At 49.1% G+C, this 15949-nt stretch overlaps 6 protein-coding genes across 6 annotated transcripts; 3 read left to right on the top strand and 3 right to left on the bottom strand.

Annotated features, from left to right (window-relative positions):
* Positions 1 to 1484: 1484 nt before the first annotated feature.
* VTN00DRAFT_10201 (uncharacterized protein) lies at positions 1485 to 1994 on the bottom strand (the record flags this gene model as incomplete). Its single annotated transcript, XM_069426832.1, has 1 exon — positions 1485 to 1994. One exon carries the CDS (start codon positions 1992 to 1994, stop codon positions 1485 to 1487), a length of 510 nt encoding a protein of 169 aa, XP_069283963.1.
* A 1418-nt stretch (positions 1995 to 3412) lies between these two features.
* On the top strand, positions 3413 to 4003 carry VTN00DRAFT_10202 (uncharacterized protein; the record flags this gene model as incomplete). The annotated part of the gene is made up of 1 exon (XM_069426833.1): positions 3413 to 4003. The coding sequence occupies one exon, from the start codon at positions 3413 to 3415 to the stop codon at positions 4001 to 4003; it is 591 nt and encodes a 196-aa protein (XP_069283964.1).
* Positions 4004 to 4621: 618 nt separating this feature from the next.
* Positions 4622 to 5206, bottom strand: VTN00DRAFT_10203 (uncharacterized protein; the record flags this gene model as incomplete). The annotated part of the gene is made up of 1 exon (XM_069426834.1): positions 4622 to 5206. The coding sequence occupies one exon, from the start codon at positions 5204 to 5206 to the stop codon at positions 4622 to 4624; it is 585 nt and encodes a 194-aa protein (XP_069283965.1).
* Positions 5207 to 6155: 949 nt separating this feature from the next.
* On the top strand, positions 6156 to 7730 carry VTN00DRAFT_10204 (uncharacterized protein; the record flags this gene model as incomplete). The annotated part of the gene is made up of 4 exons (XM_069426835.1): positions 6156 to 6319; positions 6579 to 6810; positions 7019 to 7403; positions 7519 to 7730. The coding sequence occupies 4 exons, from the start codon at positions 6156 to 6158 to the stop codon at positions 7728 to 7730; spliced, it is 993 nt and encodes a 330-aa protein (XP_069283966.1).
* Positions 7731 to 8617: 887 nt separating this feature from the next.
* Positions 8618 to 11045, bottom strand: VTN00DRAFT_10205 (uncharacterized protein; the record flags this gene model as incomplete). The annotated part of the gene is made up of 8 exons (XM_069426836.1): positions 8618 to 9302; positions 9371 to 9781; positions 9836 to 10170; positions 10228 to 10340; positions 10400 to 10553; positions 10608 to 10685; positions 10778 to 10900; positions 10962 to 11045. The coding sequence occupies 8 exons, from the start codon at positions 11043 to 11045 to the stop codon at positions 8618 to 8620; spliced, it is 1983 nt and encodes a 660-aa protein (XP_069283967.1).
* A 3109-nt stretch (positions 11046 to 14154) lies between these two features.
* Positions 14155 to 14971, top strand: VTN00DRAFT_10206 (uncharacterized protein; the record flags this gene model as incomplete). The annotated part of the gene is made up of 2 exons (XM_069426837.1): positions 14155 to 14875; positions 14934 to 14971. The coding sequence occupies 2 exons, from the start codon at positions 14155 to 14157 to the stop codon at positions 14969 to 14971; spliced, it is 759 nt and encodes a 252-aa protein (XP_069283968.1).
* Between the last annotated feature and the right edge of the window lie 978 nt (positions 14972 to 15949).

The raw sequence follows: 15949 nt of genomic DNA on the forward strand, positions 1-15949 counted from the left end.
GAGAAGACGAGGAGTGTATATATAGGAAAGAGAAAAAAAACCACAAGTAGCAGGCTTTAAATAGAAGATCTGAAGGTGAGCGCAAGGAGGATGGAAAGTGACTTGGGGATAAGTGGAGGCGATAGAAAAATGTACTTCACTGATGTAAATGTAGATCGGCTCAGTCCGCCAAAGGGGGTGACGTGGAAGAGTGATCGATAACTTAACTCATCGCACAGCATCTCTCAAAAACAATCCTTTTGTGCGATATTTTAATGCCTCTGGCATATACAACAATTTTGCTGGGGCATGACGAAGGATCCTTGTAGCAGCAGTAGTAGTTGTATTCATAACTGGTCTAGCCGGCTTATATACAAATTACTAGCTTGCAGATTTTAGATGGATTTGCTCTCTGTAGGCTTTAAATAACTACTGGATTCTACAGTTTAATAATCACTTATCTGCTCTAGCTAAATTTGGTTATGATGGCTGCAAGTAAGATGCTTACTATGCTTACAGAAGCTCTTATCAACAACTGTACTGCTATTACTGCGATCTTTACTTAGTTACTGAATTTATTGCTTATTATAGCCCTTATATATTAAGAATTATATGATTCTAACTAGATTGTGATTCTGCCTTAGCCGAGTAAGATCTTGCTAGTTCAGCAGATTGTTTAGCATCTTTTATCAGTCCGCATCCAGAGGACGCTAGAATTAGTCCAAAGTTTTCTTAACTGCTTCAAGAAAATTTCATAAGGGACCTTAAGGCCTTTATCTAAGTTCCATGTGCTTTAGTAGGTTATCTGTACTGTGCCTTACTCGTATCCTCCCCATTCAACCTCGCATCAATTAACTAGGAAGTTACATTGAAACCGAAACTCGTTCCTGTACGCTGCTCCTAGCTACCGGAAGCTCTAAAACGGCAGCCTGGTCGTCTGTGTGCAGCTTTTCTCTGCCAACGGAGAACCATGCAGCAGCCCTGGTACCCTCTGCACTCCATACACATGCGCCTGTGCCGTTCTTCAGAACCAAACCGCTCGGTATTCGACAAGTAGGAATGCAGACAAACCTCCCAGTCGCAGTAGTCTTAGTAGGAGGTTATTCCTGGATGATACTCTCCCATATCTTCTCGAGGGCATAGAGAATGGATAGGTATCCTGCAAGGTGTATCCCCGGCACATAATTCAAGAGATCCTCATTCCCATAGAAAACACATCTTAAGCCCCAATATAGGTTTATAGTCCGGGTTTCTTGCCGCATTGACGTTGCAGGATGACTCTTCGAAGGCAGGCTCTGGAGGCGTCGCAGCGCAGTTGGAATGGCGAGCATAGCCCTCAACTCGAAAGACAATCACATGTCGAGAGCATTCCCGCTGTCTTCCCATGTCTGCCCTTTGCCAGCACCAGGGGTTAATACCACAACAGCGATCGATTGATGAACAGCTCAGTGGGAGCATGGATAATGGTATCCCGACGACACCAACCAACGCAATCAATCAATTAATCAATCGCTGCCCACAGGCTCCGGTCGAGACTGAAAGACGATCTTGTGCTTCACGATCTCAACAATCTCCAACTCGTCTACATCGCCGTTCCCTTTCCCTTCTGCTTCTGTATCCCCAGCTCCAGTTGCAGGTTTCTGCCGCCGCTGTATAATCGCCAGCGGCTTCGCAAGTTTCTTTACTTCCCCCGTCATCCGCTGGTAGCGGCCCACGTAGAGATAGACGCGCTTCATCCACTTCGTATCGTCCGCTGGGATTTGCAGTGAATAGTCGGGGAACATGAGCTTGCCGATCGAGGTCTCGAAGACAGCGCCAGAGCCCTTGGCGGCGCTGGGATCGTCGCTTCCTCCGTTGTTCTCATATTCGCCTTCGGCCGAGGGGATATTAATGGTTCCCTGGATCTCGAGGATAGCGAGGCCGGAGGGCGTCTGGAGGAGCTGGGGGAGGGGGTTATAGCTCGGGGTGTGGGACGGGTCGCGGAGTGCGCGCGGGTGGAGGGGAATCGAAGGCATGGTTGAAGTTGGTCCTTCTTGTCAGGCCAGGGAGAGAGGCTTTGAGGAAAAGGCTTGTATGTGATATGAATGCTGTCACTGCTATTCCCTTCTGCTGGACATCCTTGTAATAATGCGGAAGTCATTATTGCACGGTGCGCGTCAGGGCGTGTAGATTTCGCGCTGCGGGTCCCTGTCTATCTCGATCTCCCCCACAACCGCCCCAGAGTGTTCTCGGCAATCGAGGTATAGACACTAGAGAGGTATCTCCTTCTGTGGGCTATACAGTCCTTTCTAGGCATACAACCAGTCAAACAAGAAGATTATACTATAGCTTCAGGGATTTCTATTTCAGTGTTGCAGATAGTAACACACCCGGGCTTTGTATTACAGCTTGTCGGAGTTTGATTCTTTGTCCTCTACTGGTTTATTTGGCTGTCTCACGACAATGTGTGATGAGAAACTATCTGAACTTCCTTCACTTATACTTCTCGGCATCTCTTCACCAGTTCGTCAGAATCAGAATGATTCATTACAAGTATTCACATTGACCTGCGTGCTATAATGGCTACCGGCCTTCTTCAAGATTTCTGTCTCCACCAACCGAGTTTCCTCCATCATCACAAAGACAAACCAAGCCCTAACGGTGCCTCACCGGTGATCACTAAGTGCTGTAGTTGTCACAAAACTGCCCTTCAGCTCCATTCATCCCTTGTGCTTGAAGTGTAGCACAGGTTCCGCCTTCAGATGTACTAGGCAGAATAGCCCGATATAGAGTGACCGGCGGTCTCCTGCTAACTATAAGGCAGACAATAGAGACAGTATCTATTGACAACTGTCCCTCGTACCCTCAGAGGTCTCCTCTCTCTGAATAGAGACATTGTTGCTGGTATCAGAGACCGGGCATTTCTGACATCTCTCGCTAGGTGCTTGTCTTTGGCTTCTCCCAATCTTCCATACCAAAGCTTCGGGTGCCAGGAAGAGTTCCTTTCCACAAATTGTCTCTCTTTGACTTCGGGGTCTCCTTCTAACTGTGGTTCCAGCTATTTCAGGCGGCACCTCTTTGTTTCCTGGAAGTGCTCAATAGAACCGCAGAAAGAAGCTATCATAAGGAATTATCTCCCTTTTCATGGTTGTGTGAGATCTTTGACCAGTCCACAAAGACACAAGGCAATTCCACTAAGGAACTCTGGCATCAGGATTGATCTTGCTGGACACCACCAACATAGACCTGGCTTCCCTGTCACTTCCGCGTTAGATTTTATCCCTTAGTTTTCCCTTTCTCCCTACTTTCCCACTGCCAGGAATAAAAAAAGAAGGTGCACTAAGGTATGAAATTGATCATTTCCGCACGCAACAAGACTTCCAACTGACCTGATATATCACAGAAGGGTGAAGGAATCTCAGAACACGCAGAACAGGACAGGACGCGGGAGGTGATGTCCTACACTGCCTCAAAGACCTGGGTGTCAGACGAGGCTAAGGAATATGATTTATTCATAAAGATCTGTGATAACGTGCCCTATGTAGCTCCAAATTCGCCCTTCGTCCCGCAGACATGGGCCGAGTGGATAGACCATCGATTACACATGAAAGAAGAGGCACACAGTGAGGCAGTCCGGCAACTGGAAATCAAAGAGGCGGAGAAGACACGGACAAAAGGAGCGATCCACCCGCCATTGGAGGGCAAAGAGATCGAGGATTACCTGTCCTGCGTGCTTTCGAGGGAATCAATATGGATTTCATCGACGAAGGACCGACCTGGAAGGCCGCAGGCTCCTTGGCCGACTTATGACGAACTTAAGCATGAGGGATACCATAGGAACAAATCTGGATACAGCCGCTTCCCTCCTCTCCCAAGGGTCCGAGGAAATGAGACAGTGAATTGGAAGCAGCGAGCACCACTTGCTCAATTTCCATTTGATCAAGTCGGACGTCCAACCTTGGCTGGAGAAGAACTGCCACCTGAAACGGATGACATCATGGTATCTCTCATCGGCAAAGAATTACTCAAAGAACTGGATAGTTGAGGTGCTCCACAACGAAGACGAAGGCGGCTTAGTGGATAATTACGAGGTGGAAAAAGAGGCAGAAAGAGAATGATTGAAAGTTTCAATAAGTTCACGATTGGCTCATCGTCGATGTGCGTGGGTATCGCTTTGTGTTCTTTGAAGTCCTTTTTGCGAAGCAAGCGGCATTTTTCTTCTTTCCATGTTTGCACAGAGCATTTGGAATGGTGTTATGGAAGATAGGTTCACTTGAGTCTTGCAGTGGATTTCAACCAGGTTCGATAGTTTTGCTCGCGGCGCAGGTTGGGCTGGCTAGTGACCGCTTATTGATATCATTTGCAGAGCAAATGTTTAATTAGAGACGAAAATTTGACAATCCATTTCGAGAGCTTCCGCGAAGATGATTCGGCGTTATAGACTGAATATGGCATTTATCACCAAGGACACCCGAGAATATAGGCGTTTATGGAGGAGCAGCAGGTAGGAGTGTGCCAGCTCTCTGATTCACCTGACAGGAAAGTCTTGCAATACCTGTCTGTGGCATACCAATGCTGCTGGGCAAGCGGCTGCATTGGCGGACAGCAGACGGCCGTATTGAGTTGTCAAACCGCCAACAAATGAGTATGGCCGTTGCCTTCGTCATGGCAGGTTCGCCTGATTGCAAGAATCTTCAAGGCTTTTGAGGCCTTTGATGGCCTCGCTAACGACATCGCCTGCAGGCTTATTGAGTTTTCCGTAGCGCAGGTCACTCATGTCGCCGACAATAGTATTTAATTCTGCGAGCGTTGTTGCCGCCTCTGTTTCCACAGAAGCTATCTCGCGCTCGAGACCAGTACACGCCGCCTCCATCTCGAATAAAAGGCTGGATAAGGTGTGAAATTCGTCCGGGTGTCTGCTGGATGTCTGCCCGAATAGCTGGAGATCCATGTCCATTTCACGTTGTTCAGCTTGGTTGATCCCATCTACTCCGGTGGCGGTCAACGCTTTCCGTAGCTCTGCCTTTTGCTTCTCTCCCCTTCGGACTTCTTTATCAATATTCTCGTTGACCAGGTCCATGTCCTGCTCACGCAGCTGTTGCAGTTCTCGATACAAAACCTTGATCTGCGGATGGGACCGGAGACGCTTTGGAAAAAGCTCCGTGAACTTCTGCAGAGATATCACTGTGGGTAAAGAAGCCGGAGAAAGAAGAAACTTGCTCAAGATGGATTCCTCCGACGGCGCCATGACGACGTTGTCAAGCCAATAGAAAAAAGAGGCAGATAGCCGAAGGAAAATACAGAAGCGATATACAGGAGGGGACAATGAGAATGCACCGATTACTACACTTTAGAAAGATCCAACAGCGAGTCCCGCGCCCTTCGGAGTTTGCAAGGCGCGAATACCGCCAACGACGCGTCTTTCCAAGAAGGGGTATCAGGTTATTGAATGGAATAGGATGATCAGCAGTTCCGTGCAGGATCCGTGGACCCCAGGCTATACCACGATCCAGGATAAAAGACGAGACGAGAAGAAGCAACAAAAAAATGGTGGCCACTGACGGACTGTGGTTGCGGTTCTCGTGGTCTCCAGCTTTGATGCTGGCCCAAGTGCCGCCGAGGGGGTCTGCTCGACGCCTGTGGAGGCTTAACGCGTTTTTGCCTCCCCGTCTCCGTCCTCCCGCAACCATTTGCCCTTCCTCCCTTAAAACCCCAACGCGTGAACAGCATCTCGAGGACCACAACTCACACCACTATTTTCTGCGTGTCCTCTGCTCTTTCTTGGTATACATTCGGTGATCTCATCCTCCTGCTCATCCGTGTTTTATTCTCCCTTTCCTCGTCTTTGCACATCTAAGCTTATACCCTGTTTTCTCTTGGGTACCTCTCTTCATCCGAAAAGGCCGTTTTATCTTCGGATCAGCTTGTTCTGCTTCTCTCAGGAGTTCTGTCTCTGTTATTTGCGTTTGCTGTTTTATGTTTCAGTACTTTGGTTCTCTATAGCGCTTTCGCGCATCTATCTCCGCTCACCGTGGGGAGCTGTTGAGGCCTCGTCCAACCCCCTTCCACGTCTCAAATATCAATATTTGAAGAGTCCACCAGCAGCCAGTTCTCATTCTTCTGTCCTGGACGCAACTGGCGTTTTTTGAGACAAGAAATATTCTGTTCGGGAAGTTTCGGTTTTCTCTTCCGTCAGAATGGCGCCAGCGAACCACTTGACTTACCAGAAAGATGAGAGGGTTCTGTGCTTCCACCACGAAATCCTCTACGAAGCCAAGATCATCGACATCAGACACACAGATCCAGATGATCGAAAAAGCCCTTACGAGTATTTGGTCCACTACAAGGGATGGAAGAACACGTATGTATCTCTTTCATGTTCAGTTTTCTTGCCCGCCAGGAGACTTGATTGGTCCCCAGCCTCAACCATTTTCCACATCTGCGTGCACATGTCTATGCTATTATTTAGTGTTCGCTTTTTGCGCCCCCGAATTTCGAAATACAGCTTCCCCCCTTACGATTGCAGAATTTCATGTCTGCCTTGTGTACGGGACCGAGGGGAAGAGTTTTCCTTGGCGGCAGCTATGGATGGTTACGCTAACGCTCAATTCTGTGATCAGGTGGGATGACTGGGTTCCCCAAGATCGACTTCGTAAATTTACAGAAGACAATAGAGAGCTAGCAGCTACTCTGCGGCGCGATGCTGAAGCTGCTCTTCGACAACGCAGCAACAAAGGCTCGTCCAAAAAGCGGGGAGGCTCCGACCGGAGTTCTGCTCGTGGTAGTGAGGAAAGACAATCCTCAGTTCCCGCAAGAGGAACTAAAAGAAATAGAGATAACGAAATCGAAAAGGTACGTTTGCTGCTAGTGATGCAAGTCTCGACGCAAGTCTCTTCGCTTCACCGCAATTCTGAGTTTTTTGCCTCTTGCCACATGTCATTTCTGTTCACGGCGAATAATTCGTGCTTCGCGGAATTCTAACTAGATTTCTGCCTTTGATGTCGCAACTTTACCCAGTGGATGCTAGTAGTAGAAGTCGGCACTAAATCGATTGTTGCAGGAAGAACATTTTCATGCCCGACCGTCGGTTCGGATTGTCATGCCGGACAATCTTAAGTCACTCCTTGTTGATGACTGGGAGAATGTGACGAAGAACCTGCAGGTTGTCGCTCTGCCGGCAAAATTCTCAGTTAATCAGATTCTCGACGCCTATGTCGAGGAAGAGAAGCCTAAGCGTACCAGCCCATCGGACATAGACGTCCTCGAGGAGGTCATCGCAGGCATCAGAGAGTATTTCGACAAGTCTCTGGACAAGATTCTCCTCTACAGATTTGAACGCGAGCAGTACCGTCTTCTGCGTAAGAGATGGGAGGCGGGAGCCGAGGGCTTTGCGGACAAAGGTCCACTGGACATTTACGGGGCAGAGCACTTGACACGGCTATTCGGTAAGTTAAACGCCTTACTGTTGCATTGAATATTGCCTTTGCATTGCCTCCCGGGGCGCTAATTTCAAACCCCCTATCTTTGTTGACAACGGTTCACTGATTGGTTCCCCCCCAGCTACTATGCCCGAGCTCATCGCTCAGACCAACATGGACCAACAGTCCACCAACCGGCTTCGCGAGGAACTCTCCAAGATCACAATCTGGCTCAGCAGGAACTCGGATAAGTTCTTCGCCACCAGATACATGACAGCCAGCAACGAATACATCGAAAAGTCAAGGGGTGGTCAAAACACGAACCCCGGAACTGCCACGTCACGGTTGGTTTGAGAAGCGTGGGAAAAAAGGGGGACATGTTCATGATTCCGGAGAAGGCTTCTTCTTGAAATGAATTTTATTTATCTTTCTTACGATTACTTCGCTCTCGTTTTTTAATTCTCGCCCTAATGCACCTACCGAGCATTGGTTACGAAAGGAAGGAAAAGACTTCTGCAGCCATGCCTTTCTTTTGAACGGGCAACAGCAGCATAATAAAAGTATAGCTCGGGGACTGGGGCTGGGGGGCTTATACGACCAGTTAGATATTTCTCTTTTATACTGTCTGACTAGTGGCGTCTATAAATGGGGAAACTTTTTTGGTCTCCGTCTCTCTTTCATCACAAGAACCCTACTTCCTCCCTCCCTCTTTCTCTCTCTCTCTCTCTTTCTGTGACGACATTTTCACCTGGCATCGTTTGGTGAATCCATCTCTTTTTTCTTCTTAGTTTTCGTTTTTGTTTCTACCTGATCCTCCCGTTTCTTTTAAATATACACGCTGGCCTGTTCATCTCCCTTCTCATCATCGTCGCCTTCCCCCCTTCCTGGTATTGGTTTCGATGGACACCAACGTTCGTTTCTCACTGCACTTTTTTGCTGCCTATCGTAAAATATCGGTTATTAATCACTAATTCCCTTTCATACGTGTCTTGTTAAATGTAGATAGATCGTAGTCTCTTTTTTTCCTCTTTCATTTTTTCCTATCTCTGTATCCAATAATTATCCCGTATCAAGCTCCGTAGGTAGGTTGGAAGGGTAGACCGAGAACAGCTAGATACCCCGTGAAAAGACAGCCAACTTAGGAGGTTTTTATATACATGAAAATATTTCCCTCTTTTTGCTCTCCTTTTCTTTACTCCCTTTTTCCCGCATACAGATGCACATCACATCCATCTATCTATCTACACAACCAACTTCCTCGCATCCTCAACCGCCACCCTCGCGGCCCTCTTCAGCGCCGTCTTGAAGTCCGCCTCGCGCCACTTCTCCCACGCGCTCAGGCCCTCGTGCGCCTGGATACTCAGCGTGTCGTACCCCTGCTTGATAATCTGGTGGACCTCGCGTGGGCTGAGGTTCTTCTTCCGGTTCGTCGGGAGGGGTGTGACCGAGTCGGCGGCCTTAGCGTCTGCGTTCTTCTCGGGGTGGAATAAGAGCGAATGGAAGTGCTGGGAGACGGAGATGAGGGTGTCGATGGCGGCGACGTTGGTGGTGCCGTCTGCTGCTGTTGTGCCTTTGAGGTCCGCGGCGGCGGGTTTTAAGGAGGATGATGACGGGAATGAGAGTTTGTAGACTTCGCGGAATTTGGAGATGATGGGTCCCGTTTCGACGAGTTTGTAGAATAGGTCGTCGTAGGATGCCGGGTCCGGGAGGAATGTGTCGCCTGCGGACACGGCGAAGGCGATCAGGTTCGCGAGGGAGGTGGTGAGGATGTTGATCTGTGGGTTGGATGAGAGGTCCGCGGAGTAGGTTGTCAGGAAGCGCATGAGGGATAGGAGGGTGCGCCATAGCTCGGACCAGTGGTATGTGAGACGGGTCTTGTTCGATGAGAGATGCGTGAAGAGCCGGAGGAGGATGGCGATGGTGTGGCTGTTTATATATAATTAATAGACCGTCTAATATAGTAATCGACGGTTTCAAGTTATAGCAATGCTTACCTATAGAGGCCGACGTCAAGGCGACGGCGGAGGTTGTGTGCAATGGTGTCTATCATGATATCGAATATGACAGTCGCGAGGACTCGTTCCCCATGGACGAGAGGGAGATAAGGCTGCCTTTGCCGGCACAAGCGAACCGCTCGCTTGTTCTCATCGCTGCATATCCGCTTACACAAGACGGGGTCTTCGACAAGAATGCGGAGCGTGAACAGGTTGAGCTCAGCGTACTGAGCAACTCTCGCAGACCGATACGCGTGCTGGAGCAGGTAAGACGTTAAGGAGAGGAAGCTCGAGAAAGGCGATTCCTCCGTACTCTTTCCAGGGGCATATGTGACTAGGTTGTAGCCAAAAAGCTTGTTTGCATTCGTGAAATCGTATGTGGCCAGAAGGATTGCCGCCTCGGGCGCCGGCCTGAGCAGGATTAGCTGCTATACTGGGAAGTGACAAGGAGTTGAGCAAACGTACAGCGCCGCAAACATTTCTTTAGCTTCTTCTGGCGTTGGAGGGACAGATCTATCCCTTGCACCGGGGGCAAGCGCTCTCAGGCCAAAGAATATCAATGTGCTCGTTAAAGTCCAGCCCTCCGGCACATCGTCTTGTACGGCGACGTAACCATTTCTCAATGCTGCACATGACAGCCCGATACCCTTGACGATCTTCTGAATTGTGACCTCGTTGACAAAATCATCAAGTCGTAGCTGATAAGGGTTTTGAAATTCAAATTTGTTGTAATTGGCCAGTATCCCAAGAAGAAGGAAAGGCTCGAACACTTGCATATGGGTATCAGAGTCATGTACAAACTGTGCACCGTCAGCGTTTCCACATCGGATAATAGCATTCGAAAAAACACATCATACCTTCATAAGAGAAGGGAAAAGATCGCGATGAGTGAAATATGAAACGAGACCAGTCTTATACGCCCCGCTGGTCATGGCAATAGCAGTTTTGATTGCCTTCAGACGAAGCTCAGCTAGATACGGATCAGTTTCATTACTCCATTCGACTCAGGAAGTATTCGAACAGACTTACAGGTGCTACCATTGCGGATTATGCCGTCCAAAACGGCGACAAAGTCAGAGATAACTTGGTCGACCTCATCAAGTCCGGCCAAGATAGTGATGATATCAGAGCTTGGATTAGTGTACTTCTTAGCCAAGACGCTGCCCAAAAAGCCCGTCAAAGTCTATAATCGGAGTTAGAAAACAAAGTTGCCCTAAGAGACACATAGAGGACTGACCTCTAGAGCATGCGCATCATTTGGCGCTCCCGCACCAGCCTCACGGATCGCGCGAGCAAAGAACTGCTGCGTTTGTGCCTGTTGCGCAAATCAGCCAGCTGTTGTGGGTGAGACGAAAACTCTGTTTAGGAAAGCAAAACCACGAAAGCACAATAACGGGCCTGTCATACCTGTAGGCTGAGCATATCATCTGGGCTAAGCGTGTCTAGAATCTGACGAAGTTGCGCCCTGTCCGGAGGGAGCAGAAAGAATTCCCTCCAGAAACCCTCCGTAGGCTCTGCATATTCAGTTGTCTACATGGTAATTATTAGCACAGCAGATCCAGGAACCGCTTGCGTTGGGACGGCTCCCTACTCTAAATAAGGTCTCGTAAAGTTGCACGATCTTGGGCTTGAATGTCTCAGGTCTACTTTGCTGGGTGAGGGGGGAGGCTTCCATGGCTTTGGAGAACGACAAGACGCTGGATGACCTGGTAAGGTGCCAGGATCATGATCAGCGTATCGAGGACGAAGGATGAAGGGAGATCTATGAAATTGGGACTTTTATCGGATCGATATTAATGATCTGGCCGGTCGAGTAGTTTCACAGTCGCCAAGGCCCCAGGGCAGAAGCACCAGCCACAGCGGCCCCGACGGATAGCCACATGTAATTAGACGAGCCACGGGAGCGCCGGGCACGGGCTTTGTTCGACGCTCCACATCATACATTCATTCGCATGGACGATCATCCTTTCCCGTCAACCTATTCTACACTGGACATCACAAAATGTGTATATCTCGCCGTACATGGACGGTATATGTATGTAGATTACATATTATACATACATTCCTTATATCTGTTTCATCATGGCAGCTAGAGACTCATCCCAGCCACAAAGTCGCGGTACCCAGGAAACGTCTCGTCCGGGTCCCACTTCTTCCTCACTTCCAGGAACCGTTTCATGGCGCTCTCTCTCATGACTCGTGAACGCGCAAGCTCGTGTCAAGATCGGCAATGTACGTGCCACATGAAACCCGCGCGGCTTTCTGATACACCGCCTTCACCCATCGTGCCATCTGTTCATCCCACGCAGGATCGGTCCAGCAGGTGAACGTGGCGATGTACGCTTAGTACTAGGTTGCCATATCTTTCGTCACCCCCTCCCCTGCTACCTACTGTCTTGGCGGATTGCTATTCTATAACCACATCACTTTGAAGCCACTGGAGGGTACCTGGACACTATGATAGGTCACAGACCCTAGACAAAGCCAGTAGGTAGCAGGAGAGGGGGTGTCGAAAGATATGGCAACCTAGTGTAGTACTCCTACGCAAGGCTGGATACCTGATCACGCTCGTCTGGATACGAGTTGCTCATGTACCTAGGTATATGCAGCCGCAGGACCGGCGGGTTGGAAGACCACACATGGCTGAGCGGATCGCTTCTATCAACTACCTCGTTTTTAATATTGACAAATTAAAAAGCTGCTATTACTATGAATGCAGGGGAAAAAGCGGTACCGTACCTGAGATTTCGGAACGCTAGGTTCGCTTAGCATACTGTCGCATTGCCATCTCTCCATTTCCTGATGGATCTAACGCCTCTTGGCTGCGATCGAGCTCTTCCCAGCTTGTCTGCCTCACAGGTTGAACGTCAACTGCATGCGCTCTGAGCTCAGTCGGGATATCCGTCCATGCGCTTAATGCCGTGGCGGCTTCCTCTATCGTGTTCATGTATGCGATCAACTCGACCCCGATCAATAGCGTTGTGTCTTGAATTTCATCTCCCGGCGCGATCGGCATAGAATGTGCATAATGCGGCGTCAGTACCATATTTGGGCGTTCTGTCATTCGCTTGAAATACCCATGTCAGGATCTGGTCAAATACGTCTGCTACTTTGAACAGGAGAGTTGCATGGAATAGGTTCTTTGCGGGCATGGTCCTCCCCCAGAACCTCGTGACGACGCCAAAGAATCCCTTACCGCTTCCTCGTGCAGCCCAGAAGAGATCAGAATTTTTCTCTTTGCTTGCAATGACTACAGATCCGTCTGCAGTTACCACCTCCATCTGGGTGATCCAGGTGTCGGATGTAATGCCCCAGCCTCGCATAAGCCATCCTTGTCCGCCGGCGAGGCAAAACCCGCCCAGGGCAACCGTCGGAGAGTGGCCATGAGGGAGGAATCTTCCATATTTGCGCAAGAACATGGAACACTCCTGGCCCAGAACCCCAGGGCCGAATGTGATGATCTTTGTGTCCTTGTCGTATGTAATCTCTCTATTGCAGTCTCTCACATCGAGAAGAATGCCGTCTTCCACCAGGGAGGCGCAAGGGAAGGAATGTCCTCCGGACCGCACTCCGATCTTTCGACCTGATTCCTTTGCTCTTCTGACTGCAGCGACCACATCTTCGACGCATGTAGGAGTAACTATCTCAGCGGCCAAACTGGCGGGACTCGTGCATTGAAAAACCTGGTACGCAGAGTCTCGTACGCCTCATCACCGCGCTCATGAATAACAGACGGACTTGAGAAAGACTTCGACATTACCTGAAACAGCATTTGTACTATGGTAGAGAATGGCGATCGTGGAATTGGGGACGGATTTATGCATGCTTATATCGCCATGCCCCCACCTGTTCTCCCTCTCGATTCTGCAGGGACCGGGGAACTTCCTACTACCCCACACCCCACAATCTAAGACGCATACTACATGCATACTCGTAGTAGTAATCAGCAACTAGCAAATACCCCTTGTATTTATGCTATCTTTTTGCCTTACTGAGCTCCTCTTTCGAAGTGTGATTCAACGTCTGCCGCTACACCCGATGTTGACACTGAGATGACTTTGCCGGTTGATGTTGCAGAATGAAATTAGTTGCTCTCCATTTTACATGAATAACATTGTATTCCAGTTTGACATTACAAGAGCAACGTTTTGACTGGCAAACAGACCGGGTGTTTCCCTTGAAAATGCAAAGGTATCAGCAGGAATAGATACCTGTATCACGCGACAGACGTGGTTGGATTAGAAATGCATGTGATGATTAATCAGCAAACAGGGCGACGGGTGCCCTGAGCCTTGGGGACAGGGCTTCCAAGGTTCCCGTGGAAAGAAGATGGAAATGGCATAATGCTCCGTAATGTTGTGAGCAACCATGCCTCAACAGAACGAGGAACAATAGGTATTGTCCTCTACCACGACGCAATAATATGGGCAGTCCTGTAGATCGTCGATCAGTAACAGATACCTGTATGAGCAACTGGATAGATCCAGCAGACATGACTCTGGGATCAGGTGAGGCGGAGGGAGACTGCAAGAGTGGCGCCACAGGAGTAGAAATATACTGACGCTGATTGGCTGACAGCCAGACCCCCATGACGGGACAACCGACGCCCGAGGACCGTGCTTATGCTCTTCACGCTCTTCGACCGTCGGGTCCACTGATGTTCAACATCCTGACTCCTATGTTTGCTATCCACCCTTTGCTCGACTACAGCGCATGATTTCTATGAGGATTGCGGCTTTTTCTTCATATCATTGCTCCTAACTCCTGATCTCCCTCGCGCCGCCATGTCTTTCTGCCGCGCCGTTCACCCGCCGGTGACATCATCTCCTGTCCTCTTCAGATTCGTCACCAAACCGTCCAGCGGAAAATGCGGTCACGCGCTGCGGTCGTTCTCCTCCTACGGACATGTCTATGCCTCTTCAAAGCGTGATATGCAGACTGCCACTGCATACCGACCATACACCTTCCCAGACTCTTTCCCGCCGCCCCGAAACTCTGGAATCCCGGACACCTCGATTGCTGGCGGAAAGCCAGTGACCTCGGAGAACAGAGCGCCTCAGAGTTCAGGGCAGTCTGTGCCCCCGGAAAACAACCACTCCGATCTGCAGTCGAGCGCCAGCGTGAGAGAGGGCGAGGCTCAGAACGCAAAGCCCGTTGCGCCCACCTCTTCCCAGCAAAAGACGACAAAGCCTCGACGAACCACCAAGCTCCGCCCGAGAAAGGCGGCTATGTCTATCACTCCCGCTGCGATTGAGCAGCTCCGCACGTTGCTGTCGCAGCCAGACCCGAAACTGATTCGAGTCGGTGTGAAAAACCGCGGTTGCTCCGGTCTTTCTTACCATCTCGAATACGTCGAGAAGCCAGGCACCTTTGACGAAATCGTGGAACAGGACGGTGTGAAAGTCCTGATTGACAGCAAGGCCCTGTTCAGTATCATCGGCAGTGAGATGGACTGGCAGGAAGATAAGCTCAGCAGACGGTTTGTTTTCAGAAATCCGAACATAAGTAAGTGGCCCCGATTGATTGAGCTATTTTTTAAAAACGGCTACTAACAGCCATACAGAGGAACAATGCGGATGCGGAGAATCCTTTATGGTTTAGACCATGTACATAACGGTTGATTTTTACAGGGTGCATTGTACGGCGTTCTGGGGGAGGCCTTCTCTGGGGTCTATGGGTGTTAATTTTTCAGACTGTTTTTTAACCAATCATGTAGCGAGTAATTAGAAATACCGGCTCATACTTGGTGATTCTTCGAGCCAAAGCCGTCCTTGGATACGATGCGCGCCCTTTTTTCTTCGAGGAAATACCGCCGGTTGGAGAGTGGGCTCGAATTCAACTTCAGCAAAGAAAGCGTGCTTAGGAAATGGCTTTTGCAAAATCAGTTCACTGTCGCTCCGGGAGGTTCTCGATGCACGCTTTCGACACGTTTGGTGAAGATGACCAACCTTGGGAATCCATAGAATGGTCTTGCCAAGAATCGGTTGGGCTTGCGGATTAGGGATCGGATTGACGGTCCCCATGATATTCCGCCGGATTTCTGCCTCCCGAGGAGGGCTCGGCGAGACACTGTACATCCATCACCGTCGCTCTCTCTACGAGCGGTCGGAACGATAGAGAATGGACCTGAGTGTGGGCTTTTTTTGTCATTTTGTTCCTGTGAATGGATCGTTATGGACTTAGTTGCACACGGATTTCTTTGCAGGATGATACCTGGTCAGATCAGAAATATACGATCCTTTATTTCGTTGGCTGTCTTGTTTTATTAGGTGACAGGGTTATAGAATTTTAGTCGAAATAGAGCTTTAAATAGAATACTTTTTATAAATGTGTCTACGAGTTCCTCATCTCTCTTGTCAGATATTAGAATCTTAGACAAATACTTCTTTCGAGTAATGGTAATGAGTCTGTTGGGTCATGACGGTCTTCATATATCAATGACAACCACACGGATTAGACAAAAAAGAAATCTTCAATGCGCAGTCTTATTAGCTGACATTGGTGTTTCTCTCATAACATTTAGTTCTAAATAATTACAACCCTTTTTTTTCATTGTTGAAGACACGAATATAGAATACG

The sequence above is a fragment of the Thermoascus crustaceus genome (genome assembly GCF_041956765.1).
Source record: "Thermoascus crustaceus strain CBS 181.67 unplaced genomic scaffold VTN00scaffold_9, whole genome shotgun sequence".
NCBI lineage: Eukaryota > Fungi > Ascomycota > Eurotiomycetes > Eurotiales > Thermoascaceae > Thermoascus > Thermoascus crustaceus.